Genomic DNA, 18,578 nt, shown 5'->3' with positions numbered 1-18,578 from the left:
GACATGTATTAATTCTGTAACCTGAAATTTGTTTAATGTTTAATTTTATATATGACGTAAAATTAATTTTCTCATGTACATCGAATTCCCATTTAACGGTCCTGCGAAAAAAGCAGGTTATATTTCAGGGTTGCAAAAAATATGCATATATGTATGCGAACCATTTAATGGAATGGTTAATTTACAAGAATATATACATATATTGTACATATATGCATATGATTAAAAATTTACGAATTGAATGATTGAAATAACTTAAAGACGGAGAAGTGTATCAAAATAGGGGATTATGTTGAGATTAAGTGATTTGATGAGTAATTAAGAGAGGATAACACCAAAAAGGACAGAGCATAGTGGAGAGAGTATGACATTTATTAAAAATTAATTAATTATTATGAAATAATATCTACTGTAGATTGTGTGCACATGCATTTCCCCTACTGCATTATACCACCCTCTGTCTAGTTCTTCTCTAATCTTAACTCGTATATGATTTAATATTACTCAAATTATTGATCTGTTAAGGATTTTATTTAAAATCATTTTTATCGAATCAAATCCCTTTGATCCTTCCTCGACAGCCAATCAGACCTAAAATTCCTTGCTTTAAATTATCCCATTATATTAATTACTAAAACATTTGATTATGTTGTAGTTTATTTTTAACCCTTATTATAAATTTAGCTTGGAAATGTACGTAGCATAATACCCCGTTAGATTATATTAAAATTTATTTACTTTATGCTGAGATATTACTGTGTTATGTAAAAACTAATTCAAATAAAAAGAAAATTCAATTTTTAATCAAACTAAATTATTCTATGTAAAACTTATGCTAGAGTTGTTTAAAAGATAGGAAAAGACACTAGCATCTATAAATCTGACTTATTTAAGTTAACAATATAATATTTCATATATTTATGGTAATTAATACTTTCCATATTTTATCAATGATAATTGTTCTAATTTTTATGCAAACTATACTCTCCATATAATCTGAATATCATTTTTCATGCATAGTATTATTTAATGATTGAATATGAATAAATATAAGAAAATTAAAAAAATATTTACTATGTCATTTTGTACATAATTATGCCAATCTTGAGTTTTTAAAAATATTAAGTTTTACATCTAAAATAAGTAAAAATATAAACTTATCATATTTTATTAGCAACAAAAATAAAACTAATATTTTCATATCAATAGGTTTTCTTTTTTCTTCTATTATCATTGTTTCATTTTTCTCAAATGACATAATGCAAATTTCATTAAATTCTGAAGAATTACAAGTTTTCTTCAATTTATAATATTAAAGTATGAGTTATTTAATAATTTTTTTGGAATAAGTATTATATTTTAGGGGTTTCAGCGGATCATCTAATATCGGATCGTAAGTTAATAGCCAGTTTATTGATTTTTACCGGGTTCTCTTTTTTAATATGTATCTTTTCAACTATTGATTCACTATGCTTACAACTAAATGAAAAAATAGTTTAAATAAAATTTTGTATAGTTAAATTTTACAAAATTGTAGCAGCACATCCAAATTATTTCCACCATTCATCTAAACATTCTTCAAGTATAACAAATTAAGTCAAATTGAATTACATATTGGATCATTTATTGGTTTAACCGATAGTCGAATCCCGAGTTTCACTAGTTTTTATGGGGTATATTGGATTTTTAAATAATGAACTTTTTTTCTAAAACCCAAACCAGATTACATATTGAGTCATTAAGTTTATATGTTCGACCATAGATCCGGGTTAGGATTTAAAATTACGGTTATTGACGTGTAGAGAGTGCAATTATTCAATTAGAAGAAAAAACCTGATCGAAACCGTAATAATACAAAAGAAAGGTTCGGCCATGGCCCAATATTATCTGTCATATACAACTAAAATTCCGTTAAAATATTTAAATAGAAATGTCAGTATAAGATGCTATTTGAAAGAATTGTCCTACAAAGATTGTAAAAAAAAAAGAATGTTAGTATAAAGTAGTTAAATATTTCAAATTTTAAAATACCTTATAATTTGTTGACAAAAAAAAAATAAAAATAAAATACCTTATAATTTATTGGGCCGCTAGCTTTATTAAGTTGGGCTGATAGCTTTGTTAAGTTTTGTGGCCTGTTATCCTTAGTATACTAGTCACTGTATTATTGCCTTTGGGAAAGGGTATCAAACAATTTAACTCTCTCTCTCTCTCTCTCTCTATGTTCCTTCTCCCACACGATTCTTCTCTTCTTCTTCCTCCGTTCTCTTCTCCCATCTCAGTCACAAACCGTTAAGCATATCACAAAGCTTAACACTATGGTTTCCCCAACAAGCAAATCAGAAGAGAAAGAAACCCCAAGCCCTAGAAACGTGTACCACATCGGAGGACTCCAAGTGAGATTCCCTTATCAGCCGTACGGAACACAGCTAGCGTTCATGAGCCGTGTCATATCTACTCTTGATAGGTCTCAGAGAGACGGTCGATGCCACGCGCTTCTCGAGTCCCCCACTGGCACTGGCAAAACTCTTTCATTGCTCTGCTCGGCTCTCGCTTGGCAACAGAGCTATACATCTCGCTTTCCTAAAGGAAACTTGGCTCGTAAAAGAAGTATTTTCATACCGGACACACAGTCACCCTCCTCAACAGAACCTAGCAACGTGGTGGAAGTCGAAATACCTTCAAGAACTCCAACCATATTCTATGCTTCGTAAGAACATTATTAGTTTTTGTTCCTTAAATATGTAAAGTAAGTTTATGTTTTTCTTTTTCTTCTTATTGGTTGTTGTGATTTTTTTTTTGTGTCATAGACGAACGCATGCTCAGATCACTCAAGTCATTCGTGAGTATCGCAAAACTGCTTACAGAGTGCCCATGGCTGTATTGGTATATGTCAATATTTAATCTTTTAACTAAATGAAAATTGTCTGTTAATTGTGTTATCCTTCATCTTTGTTGAGAGTTAGGGTGCACGTAAACGTTCATGCACCAACCGTCGCGTACAGAAGAAACCTTATTTAAACGAGATATGGTAGAAACAATGTCATTCTCATTATTCTTATCAGCATAGATGCTCCTCTATCTAACATCTTTTTTTTTTCTTTTTGGTAGTCGGTCTCTCATAAAAGATAGGATGAAACCAAAATGTCCCGAGTTCATGTAAGTTTTATCCTCAACTTATTTTGTTTTTCCTCTCTTTGCTCCTCAAATCACGTTTCTTTTCCTTAACTTTCCAGAGGCACAGATGAAATTGTAGCTCATCCATCACTTCAGCAAAATGAAGTTCATGATATTGAAGATCTTGTCAAAATTGGATATACTGTTAGAGGTTATACGTTTGGTTTTACATTTCTTTTATTATTATTATTATTATTATTTCTTCAATCTCTAATATATATATAGCCTTCTCTTTTTAGGTTGTCCATACTTTGCTTCCTGGGATATGTTTGACAAGGCACAAATTGTTTTTTGCCCTTATTCCTATATAGTTGACCAAATCATTCGAGAAAGTAATGAATACAAATTGAGAAACAAATTGAGAGGGGCCATTATAATCTTTGACGAAGCACAGTAAGCGTCAAGCACATAATTAAGTTTTCAAATTTTTTATTAGCAAATGCTTGGCGGTGTTGATGGTTGACTACTAAACACTTTTGGTTGTGTATAGCAATATGGAAGACATTGCTCGTGAATCCGGCAGCATTGACTTGGGAGAAGAAACTCTCTTCAGTTACGTACTTACTCAATCTCTTTCAGTGCATTTTGTTCACGTCGACATGTACTTTGCTACTCATATGATGTCATGCAGAATTACAGAGTGAACTACAAGATATTGCTGTAGAGGTGCCACAGATATATCAACCCGTGTGCGATGTAATAGACGTAAGTCATCATCATCATCATCTGCATGATGATATTAATTCCTTTGCTGATTACTGAGCCATGTATATTTAGGGATTGATAAGATGGATCGGAAGCAAAAAGGACTCGCTAGCAAAACGAGATCCTCAACACTATTTCTCTAGGTAAGTACGTACGTATAGGGTTCAAAATGAATTTATATTCTCTTCTCCATGAGAACTTGTCATTTCATATTTGTCGTTGCTCGGAGGAGGCAAGCTAATTTTATATGCATTTTACTCAAATTTATACATCTTTTTGCTATTTATCAGTTGGACTGGAGACAAAGCTTTAAGGGAGCTAGAGGAATCTAATATCACTCGAAAAGACTTCTTAAAGTTATCGAAACGCTTCAATATGGTAAAGTCATTTCTTCTAGGTTATCTTCCACATGCTATTTTATACGAATATGCAATGTGATGTTGTTCCTTATTCTATAAGGCGATCGAAACATCAGAGAAACTTCATCATTTGAGTGAGATATCGCTCTCCACACTACAAGGTTTTTTTCTTCTTGTTACCTTTACTAAGCATTGATTGATTGATCTCTGTAATAATATCTTGATGATGAGAGCTTATTGTACAATTTTGATATGCAGAGTTGTTAACTACACTTGGATACTTCTTTTCAAGAGATGGAAATCACATCCTAGATTACGAACTAGGTTTACAACGACGCTTTATTAAAAGAGGTAAAAGTTAAATTTTCTGTTTATCCGAATAATGTTAAAAAAACCAAAGATGTGTTCATTGCTGTTACTCTAAAGGGGATGAAGGAGATTCTTCTGGGAAGTGGACACATACTTTGAGTTTGTGGTGCATGAATCCATCTGTTGTTTTCAAAGCCATAGTTGATCTTTCTTCATCCATTATTTTAACATCTGGGTAAGCAAGCAGTATCTATTTACTTTTTTTTTTGCTAAGAATCATTTTCCAAGTTTTGTTACCTCAAGGTCTTGTTTAAAACCACAATGTCATCAAATATACAAAATCATATTGCAGGACTTTGTCACCAATGGACTCTTTCTCATCTGAACTTGGGATGCAGTTTGGCGCTTGTTTGGAGGCTCCACACGTGGTTGATGCAAATCAGCAGGTTTGTTCTGACCTAAAGAGCTATTAATGTCCACTTAACGGCAAAAGCCTCCAGAACTGAATGTATGATATATTTTAAAATCTATGCAGGTGTGGGCTGCTGGAATCTTCAGTGGTCCTAATAATCAACCACTAAATGCAAGTTATAAAACAAATAATGAATATCCGTTCCAGGTACTTGGGCATTTTTTTATCACTGTTAAAAATGGTTTTCTTCTTGTACTCTCATGCATACCTTACTTTGGTGTTTGAAGGATGCTCTAGGTAAATCATTGGAAGAGATTTGCTCAATTGTGCCAGGTGGCTCTCTCGTCTTCTTTCCAAGCTATAAGCTGATGGAAAAACTCTGTACACGGTGGCGTCAAACTGGCCAATGGTCTCGGCTCTGCTTGGAGAAAGACATTTTTATTGGTTGAGTAAAAGAATATGTTCCTACAAATCCCATAGTGATGCATGTTTTGTTATTGTTGTTGAAAAATCTCAAATATCTCTCCGCAGAGCCAAGCGGAGGAGCAACTGGGGAATTTGAGAATGTCCTGAAGGAATATTATGATTGTATAGGCGGAAAGAAGAGATTGTTTGGTGGAAGAAATAGGAGAGCAGTTGATTTCAAGAAAGGAGGAGGAGGAGGTGCATTTTTTGCTGTATGTAGAGGAAAGGTTTGTGACGATCATGTCATGGGCATAGTTTCTATCTTTTACATATAGATTTTTGAGTATACACTTGTCACAGGTTTCTGAAGGGCTTGATTTTAGTGATGACAACGCCAGGGCTGTGGTATACCTTTCAACTTCAATAGATTGTTATTGATAATTAATATGATTTCATACTTCTGCTTCAATTTTGCTTATGAGTGTGGTGTTAAACAACCTTGATGCTTTGCGTTCAGATAATCGTTGGCATTCCATTTCCAAACTTGTAAGACTTTTTTTTCTATTTTTTCCCCTTAAGATTCATTTCTGCTTCTTCTTAACTGATCATTTCTTTTTCATGGGACAGGCGTGATGTACTAGTCGAACTAAAGAGAAGTTATAATGATACGTTCAAATCATCTAGAAACCTTCTTGGAGGGGGTGAATGGTATTGCCAACAAGCGTATCGTGCTTTAAATCAAGCAGCAGGTTCCATTGTTATATAACTTTGTCTTTTTCAGTTTTTTTTATTCCAAATCAATATTTAATCTAACATGGTATTGTCATCTTTACAGGAAGATGTATCCGACATAGGTTTGATTATGGTGCCATCATATTTTTGGGTATGTATCTATGAAGATTTTAAATAATATTTTTGGGTTGTCAATGCTCCACTCTTTTTTTTTATTTCAATTCATTTTCTTGTGTTTGATTTGTCCAGATGAGAGATACAGACAACAAAGGAACAGAGTGTCTATTTCAAAGTGGCTTAGACAGTCTATCAAACTGTATGATAATTTTGAAGAATCTATGCAAGGCTTGAAATCATTTTTTCCCAGTGCGAAGGTCTCATTTCCTTTTCTTTAAAAACTCTTTTATTATTACATAAAATCAACAAAACTGTGAAAGCAAAAACTACCTGCATGCAGAAGCATGTTGACAGTAAGATGTTAAGCTACAAAGAAGTCATCGACCTTGAGTGTGTGGTCCAAACTGAGCCTGAAACATCTGTTGTGATCAATGGTAGTTCAGCAGCCAGTCCATTTTCTTGCTCCAGTGGTTTGACTCTAGAACGAGGAGGGTCACCGAGTGTTAATTCTCATGCGTTGAAGAGAAGAAAGTTTATCAACTCTGCAGATATTATTGACCTTGAGAAAGAAAACGACCAAGACATGATCACAAGAAGAATTGAGCTTGGATCTGACAGCAGCACTGAAACAAGAGCTCGAGTGCAGATATCTTGTTTGCTCTGCAGAAGCCCTTTAGGTCACCCAGATAATAATGGCTCTTCATATCTAAATTGCTTGGTGACAAGGTCGTCCAAGAAGTATTGACTGTCTCTCCTGAAAGAAACATCAGGATCTGAAATGCCAACAAGCGTTTCAGTTATCGTGACAGATTGCTCCTCGGTTGACCAGAGACTGCGCGCAGAAGAAGGTGAGGAGGGGGTTTGGTGCGAGCAAGATGGATGTGTTTTCAACACTATCTTCTGCCCTTTCTGCAGTGTTCCAAACACGACGTGTATCGGAGTGCAAATCATGGCTACTGATTCATCAAATGTCCAGTTTCTCAGCAAAGTAGGCTTCAACTTTAGTGGCCATTCATCTCTCTCTTTTATGATTAGTTTGATTGACTATTTTTACTTCTTTTTTTTCCAGATGTTGTTCTTTTCTGATCACCTAAATTTCATGGGTGATGCTGCAATCAAGGAAACGTTGTTGGAGCATTGACAGAGAAGCTGAAGCTGGGGAGAAGAGATCAAACACAAGTTACTCGGCATTTTGGTGTTTACACTCTGCAAGGCAACGTTATTGAACATTCTACAAGCTGAAGCAAATTAGTACACTTTGCTTTGTTATATGAACTCCTTTCTCACCTTAAGTTGTTCCTTCTTCTAAGTCATCATGCATCACGTTTATTCAGTTTTATTATGGGTCGTGGTGTTAGTACTCCTACGTCCTACCTGCAATCTCAAAAGAAAGATGAACAAAAAAAAATAGTCTTTGTTCGACTACTCCAAAAAAAAAATTATATACTCCCAGATTACTTCTAAGGGACATCTTTCACTAACAAAGAGAGAGTCAAGCCAACGGGAATGACCAGCAGCTACATATGAAAATTCTAAGGGATGCAAAAGTTGGTGCTAGATGAAAAAGTAATCAAAGAACAACTCATCCACAACTTCTGCAGTTTGTGAAGTTGTGAAACCAAACTTTGGCAAAATAAAGCAGAATCAAAACCAAATCCATTTAAACACAGACAAAAAAAAAACAGCATGCAGTAAAAAAAAATCTCTTGATAAAGAGTCTTGTCTCAAACATAATAAGATCACTCGGACTCAAACACAAGTTGGCAAGAACTGGAAGCCCTGACTACAGCAGGCAATTCGTTGAGCATTTCTCGTCTTTTCGCTAACCTGAAGAGCCTCTTGGGTTCGATTGGTTCTATGATGAAAGTCGCCTTCTTCAAGTGTCGTGCATTGCCTAGAATGTATACGGCCACTTCTTTCTCTTCTTCTCTAATCCAATCAGGTCTTGTCCACACAAATGTCTCGAGATGGCACAACAAACATTGAGGGACATACTTTGGTTGGTTCCATTTCCCCGGCTCCATATTTTTCTTGTCCGAAACCAGCTTGGGTTGATGAGACGAATGCTACACAAAGGGAAAAGCAGTTGTAAATTATTAACAGACCATCAACAACAGTAGATAGCAAACTAACTAATACTTACATCAGTGAGCTTCAGAACTTGTAGCATAGGAGAGCTATCAAGCATCACTGTAAGTAGATTCCACCACTCCACTTTATGTGAATACATCTCAAGATATACCAGCTGATAGAAGACAATTCCAGTAGGATATGCAATCTGTTCATGAGACACACTTATTAGTAGTACATTTATTTATAATAATGTACAAAAAGAAACAAATACAGTTCAAACCTACCTGCAAAGGTGATAAGTCCAAGCAAAGACGTTTGGCAGAGATAAGAGATCCCATAATAGTCTCATTGGTTACATAAGAAACATTGCAAACATTTGCCTCTATCAGCTGCTCAGGCGCGTTCTCAACAAGACAATGCTCATAACCTTTCAACATTTGAATATCCAAGCGTAGCAAAGACGGAGCGTTTATCACATATCCCCCCTTCTCTCTTCCGAAATTCTCACCGTAAAGAGACAACGTCTTGAGAGATAGAGACTCAATAACGAATCTCACAGCGTCTTCGTTATAGCATCGATGGACGACCAAATGTTCAAGATTGGGGCAGCTAGAGAAAAGGTTTCGAATAGACTCACTGTCTTTGTAAACCACAGAATGAAGATGAAGAGTTGTGAGGGAGTTCAGAGACACCAAACAAGGAATATCTAGAAGAACGTGATACTTGAGTTTCAAGGTCTGAATCTTGTTGTCGATACTACAACAAAACAAGCTGCTTGGAAGTCTGACGGGGTTGCCACGGCCGAAATAATTAAGATGAAGCTCGAGCTCACGCACGTGGCGTGTGAATGCGATCGCGGTCCATATTCCGATGTACACGTCCTCGCATCTGTCGTTGAGTTTCAGATGGAGAGTATCCAAGATCGGAGCTTTATGTGAAAGCAGAGTGTTGGAAACATTCTCTGCGAATTTCTGCAAGTCCTCCCCTTTGGATTCGGATTCGAACCGGAGAACCGGCACCATTTTCCAAACGTGCCGCCATTGTTTAGACAGGACGCTTGTGGCTACGACGAGTTTTGTCGGGAGTAAGGACAGTATCCGCAGAATCAAAGGTTCTGGTAACGCACTGATTCTGTCAACAACATCTCGCTTCCTCAAACTTTCTCCACTAAAAACAATAAAGAGGGAAAAAAACAATTAAGATTTTAAGAGTCGGAGTTTGAAGAACGGTTTCGAAGTAGGATCGTGGGGGTAAAAGACAATCAAACAGATATATAAACTAACCATTGTTCCATGTTCTTCAACTTCAGATTCGTTCCTTCCACGATTACGAACAATTGGAGTGGAGGCAGACAAAAAGAACTGAGGAAAAGGAATTGAAAGGTTATAAAGAGTTACGACACTACTAGGGCTTCATGATTAAATTCTTTTTTTCCTTTTTTGGATAATGTTGGAGTAAATTCAACTTAATTGTAGAATTACTATATTTAAAAAAAAACAATAAAATGAAATCTTAAGTAAATCATGTCAGATAATAAGTGACGTTAAATCATCTGAAGCCCACAGTATTTAACAGGGGAATTTAGAAGATGCAACTGAATACGAGAGCAGAGTAATAACTAATAACACACTCCCGCCAAAAAAAAAGAGAGTAAAATAGATCACACACTAACAAAATGAATAGAAGAAAAACTCAAAAGTTACAAAATTACACCAAAAAGTATCACAAGACACACAGATATAACCCATATACAAAATGAACAATAAAGAATAATAACCCCAAAGACACAAGGGAGAAAACCAAACAACCACGACCACAAGTGTCTCTGTCACGTGTTTGAGTCTATAGGGGCACCAGTTCTAGCCTGTGAGATCCTGTTTGCGTAGATGGTCACTAACCGAACCTGTGTACTGTTTAGACCTTCCAAATGCGGCAAGAACGCTTTCCCAAGCATTATGTATATGTCTACCAGACAGAACACCACTGTCTGCAACAACAACAGCACACAAATTCCAAACGAGCTCAGATTTAGACGTATTATTAACATTTTGTATCCCGTTTCCAGACAGAACACCGATGTCCGATTTGTTTTACCTTTCGAACATCTGCGCTTTGGCTCCCAAATGCTTCAAAGACGGCAGGCAAAAAAGAAGACAATTGATCCGTTAATTCCTCTTGCGAGAGCCTACCCACAAGCTGTGTACACAAGAAAGCAATGTGTCCCTTTCAGTGGGCATCTGATGATTGTATGTTATCTATATATGCAACTTTCGGGACGATTTTACCTTAGTTAAACAACTGATGCAAGCGACGAGGGTTTTTTGATCTTCTGTTACCAATAGTGGAACAATAACCTGAACACAGGACATATTACGTTAACTAGTAATCAAATGAGGCTATGAAAATAGGGTAACTCTTAACTACATACACTTAAGCATCTGAAAGGATCGTATTGGGACAAAACTGTGTTCAAGCATTCCTCAGATTCACTGGAAACCTGAAAGGATATATCCATCATATTACGAGGAGATCAAGAGTCATTAAAATCAGAAAATGGGGTGGAATGCACAATAATAAGGGTTTGAGCATGCAATCTGTTACTTTTGGAACAGAGTCCTTCGAGACATGAAGCAGCTTCTCAATTACTATCTCAACCGAATCTTCCATGGCATCTTTCTGAAATTATCAAGCGAGATATATACACGTAAGGAAAAGATGCTCGCAATTTCACGGAACTCGAAAAATAAAACACCATTAACGTCTTAGAGGCGCTTCATAACTGAGTCTGAGCAAGTAACAAACCTGGCTCTTTAGCATTTCAGAAATCAGCGAAAGAGCAACTTCTCTGACTGAAAAATCTTGGTCATCCACCACTTCAAGAACAACCGTCAATATTTGATTGAAATACTGAGAATAAATAAAAGAATATAGAAAATCCATTAGAACTGATAAGCAAATGAATGTTATCAATATGAACAGTAGACGACTTGTGACTCAGAGCAGCAAGACGGATAAGAATCACATGGCAAAACACACAAATAGCGAAATACAGCTGCTACCACATGTCAACAAATTTCATGGTTTGGCTTCTTAAGTTTCTAGTCCCAAGTTAAAACCAATATAAAAAGGCAACCCACCAGCAGACATTTTCCTTGTCTTACCTAATCTTGCTTAGCCTCATAATATGATGGAGTAAATTAAGACATCCAGTCAACTTTTTCAATAGAACTGTAATCTATAAGTTGGCTATGTCGAGAAAAATGCCTCCGACTACTGGAACTAGGGTTTATTAGGTATACCTTGGTCCAAACTGATTCCTCGTTAGCTACAGAGGCTTCAATTAATTGCTGGAGTCCAGATATCTTGCTCGAAGAAAGGTTTCCATCACTCCCATTGATCTGTAAAAGCATAACCATCAGACATGATTTAAAGTACCAGAGATTAAAACGATAACGCCTTTTGCCGATGTGGCAATTTGTTACTTACCATATGTAGAATCTGCGGAATGCTAGGTCCAGATTCCGATGTTGAGTTAACCTTAATAGATGAGAACATGTAGTGACTCAAATCTAAGTCGCGGGAGACCTCATCTCCATGTCTATCTTCCAAGGAATCAACGTTTGTCATATTCAGACCATTTTTCTCCAAATGTTGTGGAGATAAACCATCAAAATTTTCAACGTTATCTGAACTTCCACTAGGGCTAGTTCTTGATATCAAATTCTCACCAGCTGAAGTAAACGTATAATCAGAATCCTTTTGGTTCAACAGATCACTAGCAGCGCTTATCCCACTTCTGAAGTTGTGATATAGCTTTTCCTGAGTTCCACTGGAAACACTTTGACCAACCATACCACCAGTGACCGTTGTCGTCTCCTGGGAAGAACTCCATTTCCTACCACTATCACTATCAACGGAACCCCCAGAATACCTGCCAAGGAATATATTCTTCTTGGACGCAGCAGGATAGCCTTCTTCAGAAGATGTACCAATGCAATCAGATGGGTCATAAGACTTTATTCTCTGTTTCTCCTTCTTACTCTGCATATAATTTAATAGCTCCACCTCGATGCGGGGAGTATATTGTTTGAGGGCTCTTCTCAAGGAGTTTTGCTCCTCAACCGACAAACTAAGAATGTAATTTAGAAGTCCTGTAGAATCATAGTGATTGTAGACAGATATGATACAAGTAATAGAAGCTTCTTTTAACTTGGTATTTTTGTCGCGGGTTAATGGTGTCAACTTTGCCAGCCACAACTTTAAGATGCCACTGTTACCCGAAATTTCAGGGTTACCAGCGTACCTGTTGAAGGAGTTGATGGCAAATTCAATCACAGCTAATTTAGCCTTTGGTGATCTCTGCTCATCCAGTGAACGAAGCAACGCAGGTAAAAGGGAATCTACACTGTAGGTTTTGCTGACAATTTCCAAGGTTGACGAGCAAGGTTGTTTAACTACCTCTTTTGGATCGATTAGCCTTGAAAACACATGGGGTAAGACTCTTTCCATGTAACTCTCGAAAGGTTTTCGGCAAGATGGTATAAGATCAGCGAGTGTCGACAGTGCTGCTTGTGCAACCTTGTGGTGAGGATCATCCAAGTGCCGGAGAAATAGTTTCATCACTTTCTCAAAATTCTGGATTATTTCTTGAGCACCTTTTGGGCCTTGTTGCAGCAAAGTTTGGAGAAAATTAAAAGCTCCAACTCTGGCAGACCAATCAGAAATTGAGTTCAGTCCATCGTTAAGGGCCTCGTTCAGAGACGCTGGACCATCAACATGATTTGTCATGTCACCAACTTGCAGCTGGCTATCATCAAAACTTCTCCTCCTGCCTACTGACATTCTTCCCCCAGCATTCTTTCTCAAAAGTGGCCTCTGGAAATTAGGAACATGGCTAGTGTTTGAATCCCTGAACGTTAAATCTCTATAAGAGGAATCAATCTGCTGTCTGTCTAAATGACCCACCATAAACCGCCTCGCCTCCCTGGAATTGTTGTTGTCCTCAAAAGAACTTCTCTCATTTCTCTCTGAGACCCGTTTAGCTGTCAAGGATGAAAAGCTAGGATGAGATTCGGACAACAGATTGCCACGGTGTGATTGTCTTCCTGAGTCCTTTGCCGCTTGTATTTGGGTGATGATATCTGACAAACCAAGGCCACCACTGCGATTACTGCCTTTGTTAATACCACGCATTGATTCAGCAGTTGTTCTATTTGTGAGACTATTGGATGCTGCACCAGAAGCTTGGAATGGAGGATCACGAGAAGATGGAGGGTCAACTCCTGCACTAGGGGATAGAAAGACAATTTAGCTGCGCAAGAATGTTTAAGCTCATGTTACAGAATGTTCCGAAAACAGGATATACTCTCACAAGGAAAGAAGCTCAATACCTAGATCCAAACTACTCGAACGAAGAGCTGCAGGATTTTGTCTATCGGATACATGCAGTCCTCGGAGCATACTTTCAATTGCACTCACCTTCTGCTTGCTTGACTGTAACACACTTTCCAGACTACGGTCAGAACCTTTATTGAGATCCTTTGATTGGGATAGGAGTAGGCCAGAAGAAAGAGATCCTCCTGAGGACAAATTTGAACTTCTATCCATAGCGACTATGGCTGATGTTCCATAGCCAGGTAAATTAGATGGAGCAGATGTCTGAGAAAATGAAGGCTGGGAGTGTCTCTCACGGACAGATGGTGAGGCGTGTCTCCTATGAATTCCCCCTTCTTCTTCATTTATTAGCTGAGAAGAATGTGTTATTAAGCCTCATCAATGCTAATACGCAGAATATAGAGAGGTGAGAAGCCTTACCCTTTGAATGACAGGGTCAAAGGAGGAAAATAAACGACGAGAACGATCCGGCCAAGTTTTTGCAAACATTCTGTAGCACATTCTAGCAGTTGCTCGTACCTGTTATTCAATATTTTAACAGCTTCAAATAATCCATGGGAGAATGATAGATGGGCAGTACAAGAAATACAACGCGTTTGATACAAATAATGCAAACATAGATCCCATTAGAAGTTGCATTGAACCCCAATGACTGCCATCCCACACAGAGATGAAACAAGGAACCTACCTCACTCATAGCATCTGCAACACAGCATCTAATCAGATCTTCGTATATATCAACTGACCGCTGAATTTCTGGAGCATCAGGCCAATGTTCGAGTGTTAATAGTGCATATTCACAACACCTGTATTTAAAACAGGGATCAACTTCCATAAAATCAAAGGTCTTATGATTTATACGAAGGCCGTAGTATACCTTGCTCGCAAAACTGCATTACGGTCATGCTTTGCTGACTCAGCTATGCGAGGAAGTACACGGGCAGCTTTGCAGTTACGCAGCATCTAGAATAGCAAGAAAGCATCTGTGTAAGCGCAAAACTTAGACGAGCAAGCAATCTTACAGAAGCCAAAATCAGAAACTAACGATTTACCGTTTTTATGCAGTTATCAGCAGATTCTGCAATTACAAGCACAGTTATCACAACCAGCTTGAAAAGTACCTGATTACCATACAGTAGTATTAACATGAATGTATATGCATTGAATGCCAGAACAGTAGATGACAGGGGTTTAAGCTTACTGGAATAAAAATCTCAGCGCATGCTTCAAAATCACCCAGTAGCTCTTTTGACAAGAGACACAAGAGATGGCAAGCCTATATACACGACAAAAACACCAAACGAAGGAAAGGCAATGATATAAATACAAAAATATATAAAATAAGGCTGCATTCCTCTAAAATACCATTCACCCCTACTGGAACTTAGCTAAATATGTTACTCTGGCTAAAATCAATACAAATTATACAGCAATGGAGAGTGTTGTCACGGGGTCCCCATTGCTGAGCAAAAGAAGAATCACAATGCATTCTAAATCTTAATAATTAAAATATCAAATCGACAATTTAGTGAACCTGCTTAACAATGGTAGACCGCCGGTCAGATAATTGTGTACTTAAGGGACCAACAAGTTGCTTCAGAAGACCTCGAAAACAAGAGTAGTCAGTCGCACCTTCAACAGAGGAAGATTTCATGAGATGTGAATTCCAGAAGATATCATGGATTGGAGAGCAATCAAATGAAAAGAGACGGACAAAAGAAGTTGATTAGGTAAGTACGTACCTCCCGCAACGAGTCCTTCAACCCTCCGCATAGCTGAAATACGCATTGACCAGTCTTTCTCTGGGACAAGTGTTGAAGCAACTTTCTCAAATTCTCGTATCAGCTCCTTCTCTGAGTACACGGTGATTGGCTCGATGGGTTTTTCGGTGATGTCGGCATCTCCTGAATACACAGATAAAAAAAATCAGCCAAGATAGGCAACACCAATTTTAGACTTTCCTTGGGGGGGAAGTTCTTAACCTGCAAATAAAGAGTTCTCTCTGGTTGAAGTCTTTGCCTTTGGACTACTTTTCTTGGAATTGACATTTGATGCCTTAATCTCATTAACAACATGGTGATGGCTATCTGTAGAACGCTGTTGTGGCTCAATACGTTCGAGTCTAGCATTGATATCCTTTACCTGATTCATAACAGACAAGGAGTTGTAGCAAACTGCAAGTCTACTGTTCCTCAACAAAGTACACTAAACCACGATGCAGAATGATATGCAATATGCACCACATATGAATCAATCTTAATCTGAAATTTACCATATATGATGGAAGATGGTGGCGCTGAAGCTCCTCACGAAACTGAGACCCACCCTGCATGTACATCTCCTGAGAGAAAACGCAACTGTGATATTAGAAACAAAAAAACAAGACACGGCATATGAACTCTAAACTCTTATGGATTCTCAAAAACAAATAGACAGGGCTTCACAGCAAAAAAATTGATGAAACTCTCTACACAAAGTCTACTGGATTCACTACTCAATCATAATACTGAAATTTGAGACACATAACCAGCCAGAATGAAATTCTCTACACAAATTTTATCGAATTCACTATCATAATAATACTGAAATTTGAGACACATAACCAGCCAGAATGAAATTCTCTACACAAAGTCTATTGAATTCACTACTCAATCATAATACTGAAATTTGAGGTACAAAACCAGCCAGACTTCATCATTAGAAACTAACACTGAGTCTCTTAACAGTCGTGTGGTTGAAAACGAGTTAAAACTTTACCTCAATGCACAGAATTGCAGCTTCCCTAACAGCTTGATTCGGATCATTTAACATCTGAAGTATCTGTCAAATAAAAACCATTTTCAAGATCGAGTTAACCTGCCTTCTTAAAACCAACCAATCAAAATACAAGCAAAAAAAATAAAAAATAAAAATGTTAGTCATCTGTACCGGAGAAAGAATAACACGTTGAAGAGGAAGTTCAGTGGATGCAAAAAGACCAATGGCAGATGTAACAGTACGTGCAAACTCTTCCCTTACTCTCCAACTCTTATGCATCCAACCATACGAACCTGCTCTTTCCACTATAATCGTCGGAGACGAAACCTTTACAAAAAATAAATAAATAAACTGTTAACATCACACACTTGTCAATGAGATAATAACTAATTGATTTCACCTCCATGAGAGTTGTCAACAACCGCCTCGCCGCATCCCTAACCGGCTGCTTACTGTCGCCGAGCCGCTCCACGACGGCAGGCACGAGCGCGTTCAAGTGAAGCTTCAGATGCTCGCCGGCGAGCACGGCGGCGGAAGCAAGCGCCTGGAGCGCGCCCTGGGAGACTCTGAAGTTACTGTCCTTGAGGAGATCCAGGCAGGAATCGACGAGCGACGTCACTTCGGAGGGAGTCAGGCTCTTTCTGGAAGCTTCGAGAAGTTGGTGAAGCCGCTCCACCGCCGCCATGCGCTCTTTCGTGTCCTTGGCTCGCGCCATTTCCAGAGCCTCCTCCATGGACCTAACACCGCTCCCGATCTGGCTCTCGTCCCTTCAGATCTGCCTATTCCCTCCCAATTAGAAGTTACACCAAACCGAATCGATCCAAGGAGGGGAGAGAGTGTGTGTAATGTGATTTGTTTAGAGAGAGAGAGAGAGAAGCAACGAAGTGATTTAGCGAAGCAAGTAATTTTTTTTACTTAGTAAAAGAAAGAGTAAAGGCAACCGATGGGTTAGTCCACATCCATTTGTCCATATCTATATAACCATTTCTTCTTTCTAGACAAATATTTATCGCGTCCATTAATATAAACTAGATCATGATCCGCGTGCATGCGCGGATTTATCTTTTGATTCACATATTTTATATATATATTGTATATTATTTAAGATTTATAATATAAAAAAGTTAGAATGATCTGGAATAAAAAAAAATCGATCCGGACAAAAAAATCAAATACCTACTTAGATCTAAATGTTGAGAACTCGAAAAACTCATACCTGAAATGAACAGATTTATACCCGATCCGGTGAGCTAAATTTCAAACATAATATCTTTTGTTATATTTTTAATTCATTTTTTTGGTTTGGTGAAATTTACTATTTATTCGAAAAAATTTTGGCTAATTTAATGGTATATATTCGTAGGTTTCTTTTTTTTTCTGAACAGGAAAAAAAAAAGATTTGGGTCTTGATTAAATTTATCTTATATAACAAATTGCTACTATAAATAATTTTTATAAAAACTAATTTTGTAACAGTAATATCATTTTTGTTATAAATTAGTATATCATGGTTTATAGGTTTAAAGTATAGAATTTGCCGTCTTCATAGTATTGCTAATATTGATAGATACAAGTTAATGAATACATATAATATATTGTATTATTATTAATCTGTCGTATAGTATTATATGTTAGTAGATGTATTATTAATAATATATCTTATAGTATAATATGCTAGTGAATGTATCTAGCTTATAGTAAAATATATGCAATATAGATAAACATGCGTAGTGGATATAATAATAAGGTAAGAAGTAAAAAACTATGGTAATGATTGATATTAATTATTTATAAAAAGACATGTCTAATAATAAGTAGATTAATATAGCATTAATTACATAAGGTCCAACTTTAAAATCCACCTAAGAAGAAGTTGTAATGTTTCTGTTTTAATAAGATAGATGGTTCATGGGATTCAATACAAACCATATAAGAAAATCTACTACAATAAAATTTGCTATAAATGTTTTATTAAATATTCAAAAAACGTTTATAGTTTGTGATTAAAACAAGATTAAATGTAGTTTTGGTGGGAATAATTGTTTGAGTTAATTTGCCGTATATGCCTAAAAGAAGTCAATATTAAGGATCTACCAATTTTTTTGTTTAAATGGTAGAAGACTGTAGCAAATTAATAT

The 18,578-nt window shown here is 36.9% G+C and overlaps 3 protein-coding genes across 3 annotated transcripts; 1 reads left to right on the top strand and 2 right to left on the bottom strand.

Moving 5' to 3' along the window:
• Positions 1–2,206: 2,206 nt before the first annotated feature.
• Positions 2,207–7,579, top strand: LOC108825148 (uncharacterized). Its single transcript, XM_056995169.1, has 24 exons — positions 2,207–2,710; positions 2,811–2,886; positions 2,967–3,031; positions 3,112–3,159; positions 3,237–3,328; positions 3,417–3,570; positions 3,668–3,729; positions 3,809–3,882; positions 3,955–4,025; positions 4,173–4,260; positions 4,342–4,402; positions 4,500–4,592; positions 4,668–4,785; positions 4,903–4,996; positions 5,086–5,169; positions 5,250–5,406; positions 5,494–5,654; positions 5,728–5,772; positions 5,885–5,913; positions 5,995–6,116; positions 6,203–6,250; positions 6,349–6,473; positions 6,557–7,204; positions 7,286–7,579. Exons 1-23 carry the CDS (start codon positions 2,319–2,321, stop codon positions 6,959–6,961), a joined length of 2,664 nt encoding a protein of 887 aa, XP_056851149.1. The 5' UTR covers positions 2,207–2,318; the 3' UTR covers positions 6,962–7,204; positions 7,286–7,579.
• Positions 7,580–7,753: 174 nt separating this feature from the next.
• LOC108825552 (F-box/FBD/LRR-repeat protein At3g51530) lies at positions 7,754–9,730 on the bottom strand. The gene is made up of 4 exons (XM_018598864.2): positions 9,573–9,730; positions 8,574–9,456; positions 8,360–8,494; positions 7,754–8,282 (listed from the first exon to the last, which is right to left on the bottom strand). The coding sequence occupies exons 1-4, from the start codon at positions 9,581–9,583 to the stop codon at positions 7,956–7,958; spliced, it is 1,356 nt and encodes a 451-aa protein (XP_018454366.1). The 5' UTR covers positions 9,584–9,730; the 3' UTR covers positions 7,754–7,955.
• Positions 9,731–9,945: 215 nt separating this feature from the next.
• On the bottom strand, positions 9,946–17,350 carry LOC108834935 (CLIP-associated protein). The gene is made up of 21 exons (XM_056995168.1): positions 16,841–17,350; positions 16,612–16,767; positions 16,441–16,503; positions 15,956–16,024; positions 15,666–15,825; positions 15,426–15,587; positions 15,218–15,315; positions 14,885–14,959; positions 14,736–14,804; positions 14,561–14,646; positions 14,372–14,489; positions 14,104–14,202; positions 13,680–14,034; positions 11,776–13,571; positions 11,589–11,687; positions 11,092–11,196; positions 10,891–10,965; positions 10,718–10,786; positions 10,575–10,643; positions 10,384–10,485; positions 9,946–10,276 (listed from the first exon to the last, which is right to left on the bottom strand). The coding sequence occupies exons 1-21, from the start codon at positions 17,171–17,173 to the stop codon at positions 10,118–10,120; spliced, it is 4,317 nt and encodes a 1,438-aa protein (XP_056851148.1). The 5' UTR covers positions 17,174–17,350; the 3' UTR covers positions 9,946–10,117.
• Between the last annotated feature and the right edge of the window lie 1,228 nt (positions 17,351–18,578).

Source organism: Raphanus sativus, chromosome 9, assembly GCF_000801105.2.
Source record: "Raphanus sativus cultivar WK10039 chromosome 9, ASM80110v3, whole genome shotgun sequence".
Lineage (NCBI taxonomy): Eukaryota > Viridiplantae > Streptophyta > Magnoliopsida > Brassicales > Brassicaceae > Raphanus > Raphanus sativus.
This window is presented reverse-complemented; position numbering and strand designations above follow the sequence as displayed.

What these genes read in the sequence shown, in the direction of transcription:
- LOC108825148 (XM_056995169.1), top strand. Translation starts at nt 2,319, where the DNA reads ATGGTTTCCCCAACAAGCAAATCAGAAGAGAAAGAAACCCCAAGCCCT. An exon ending in GGGAGAAGAAACTCTCTTCA is followed by an intron (nt 3,730 to 3,808) that starts GTTACGTACTTA and finishes GATGTCATGCAG; the next exon opens with AATTACAGAGTGAACTACAA. An exon ending in TTGCTGTATGTAGAGGAAAG is followed by an intron (nt 5,655 to 5,727) that starts GTTTGTGACGAT and finishes CACTTGTCACAG; the next exon opens with GTTTCTGAAGGGCTTGATTT.
- LOC108825552 (XM_018598864.2), bottom strand. An exon ending in TGGACTTATCACCTTTGCAG is followed by an intron (nt 8,495 to 8,573) that starts GTAGGTTTGAAC and finishes TCTCATGAACAG; the next exon opens with ATTGCATATCCTACTGGAAT. An exon ending in AAGTTCTGAAGCTCACTGAT is followed by an intron (nt 8,283 to 8,359) that starts GTAAGTATTAGT and finishes CCCTTTGTGTAG; the next exon opens with CATTCGTCTCATCAACCCAA.
- LOC108834935 (XM_056995168.1), bottom strand. Translation starts at nt 17,173, where the DNA reads ATGGAGGAGGCTCTGGAAATGGCGCGAGCCAAGGACACGAAAGAGCGC. An exon ending in TTGCAGATGCTATGAGTGAG is followed by an intron (nt 14,203 to 14,371) that starts GTAGGTTCCTTG and finishes ATTGAATAACAG; the next exon opens with GTACGAGCAACTGCTAGAAT. An exon ending in CTGAAATGCTAAAGAGCCAG is followed by an intron (nt 10,966 to 11,091) that starts GTTTGTTACTTG and finishes TGATAATTTCAG; the next exon opens with AAAGATGCCATGGAAGATTC.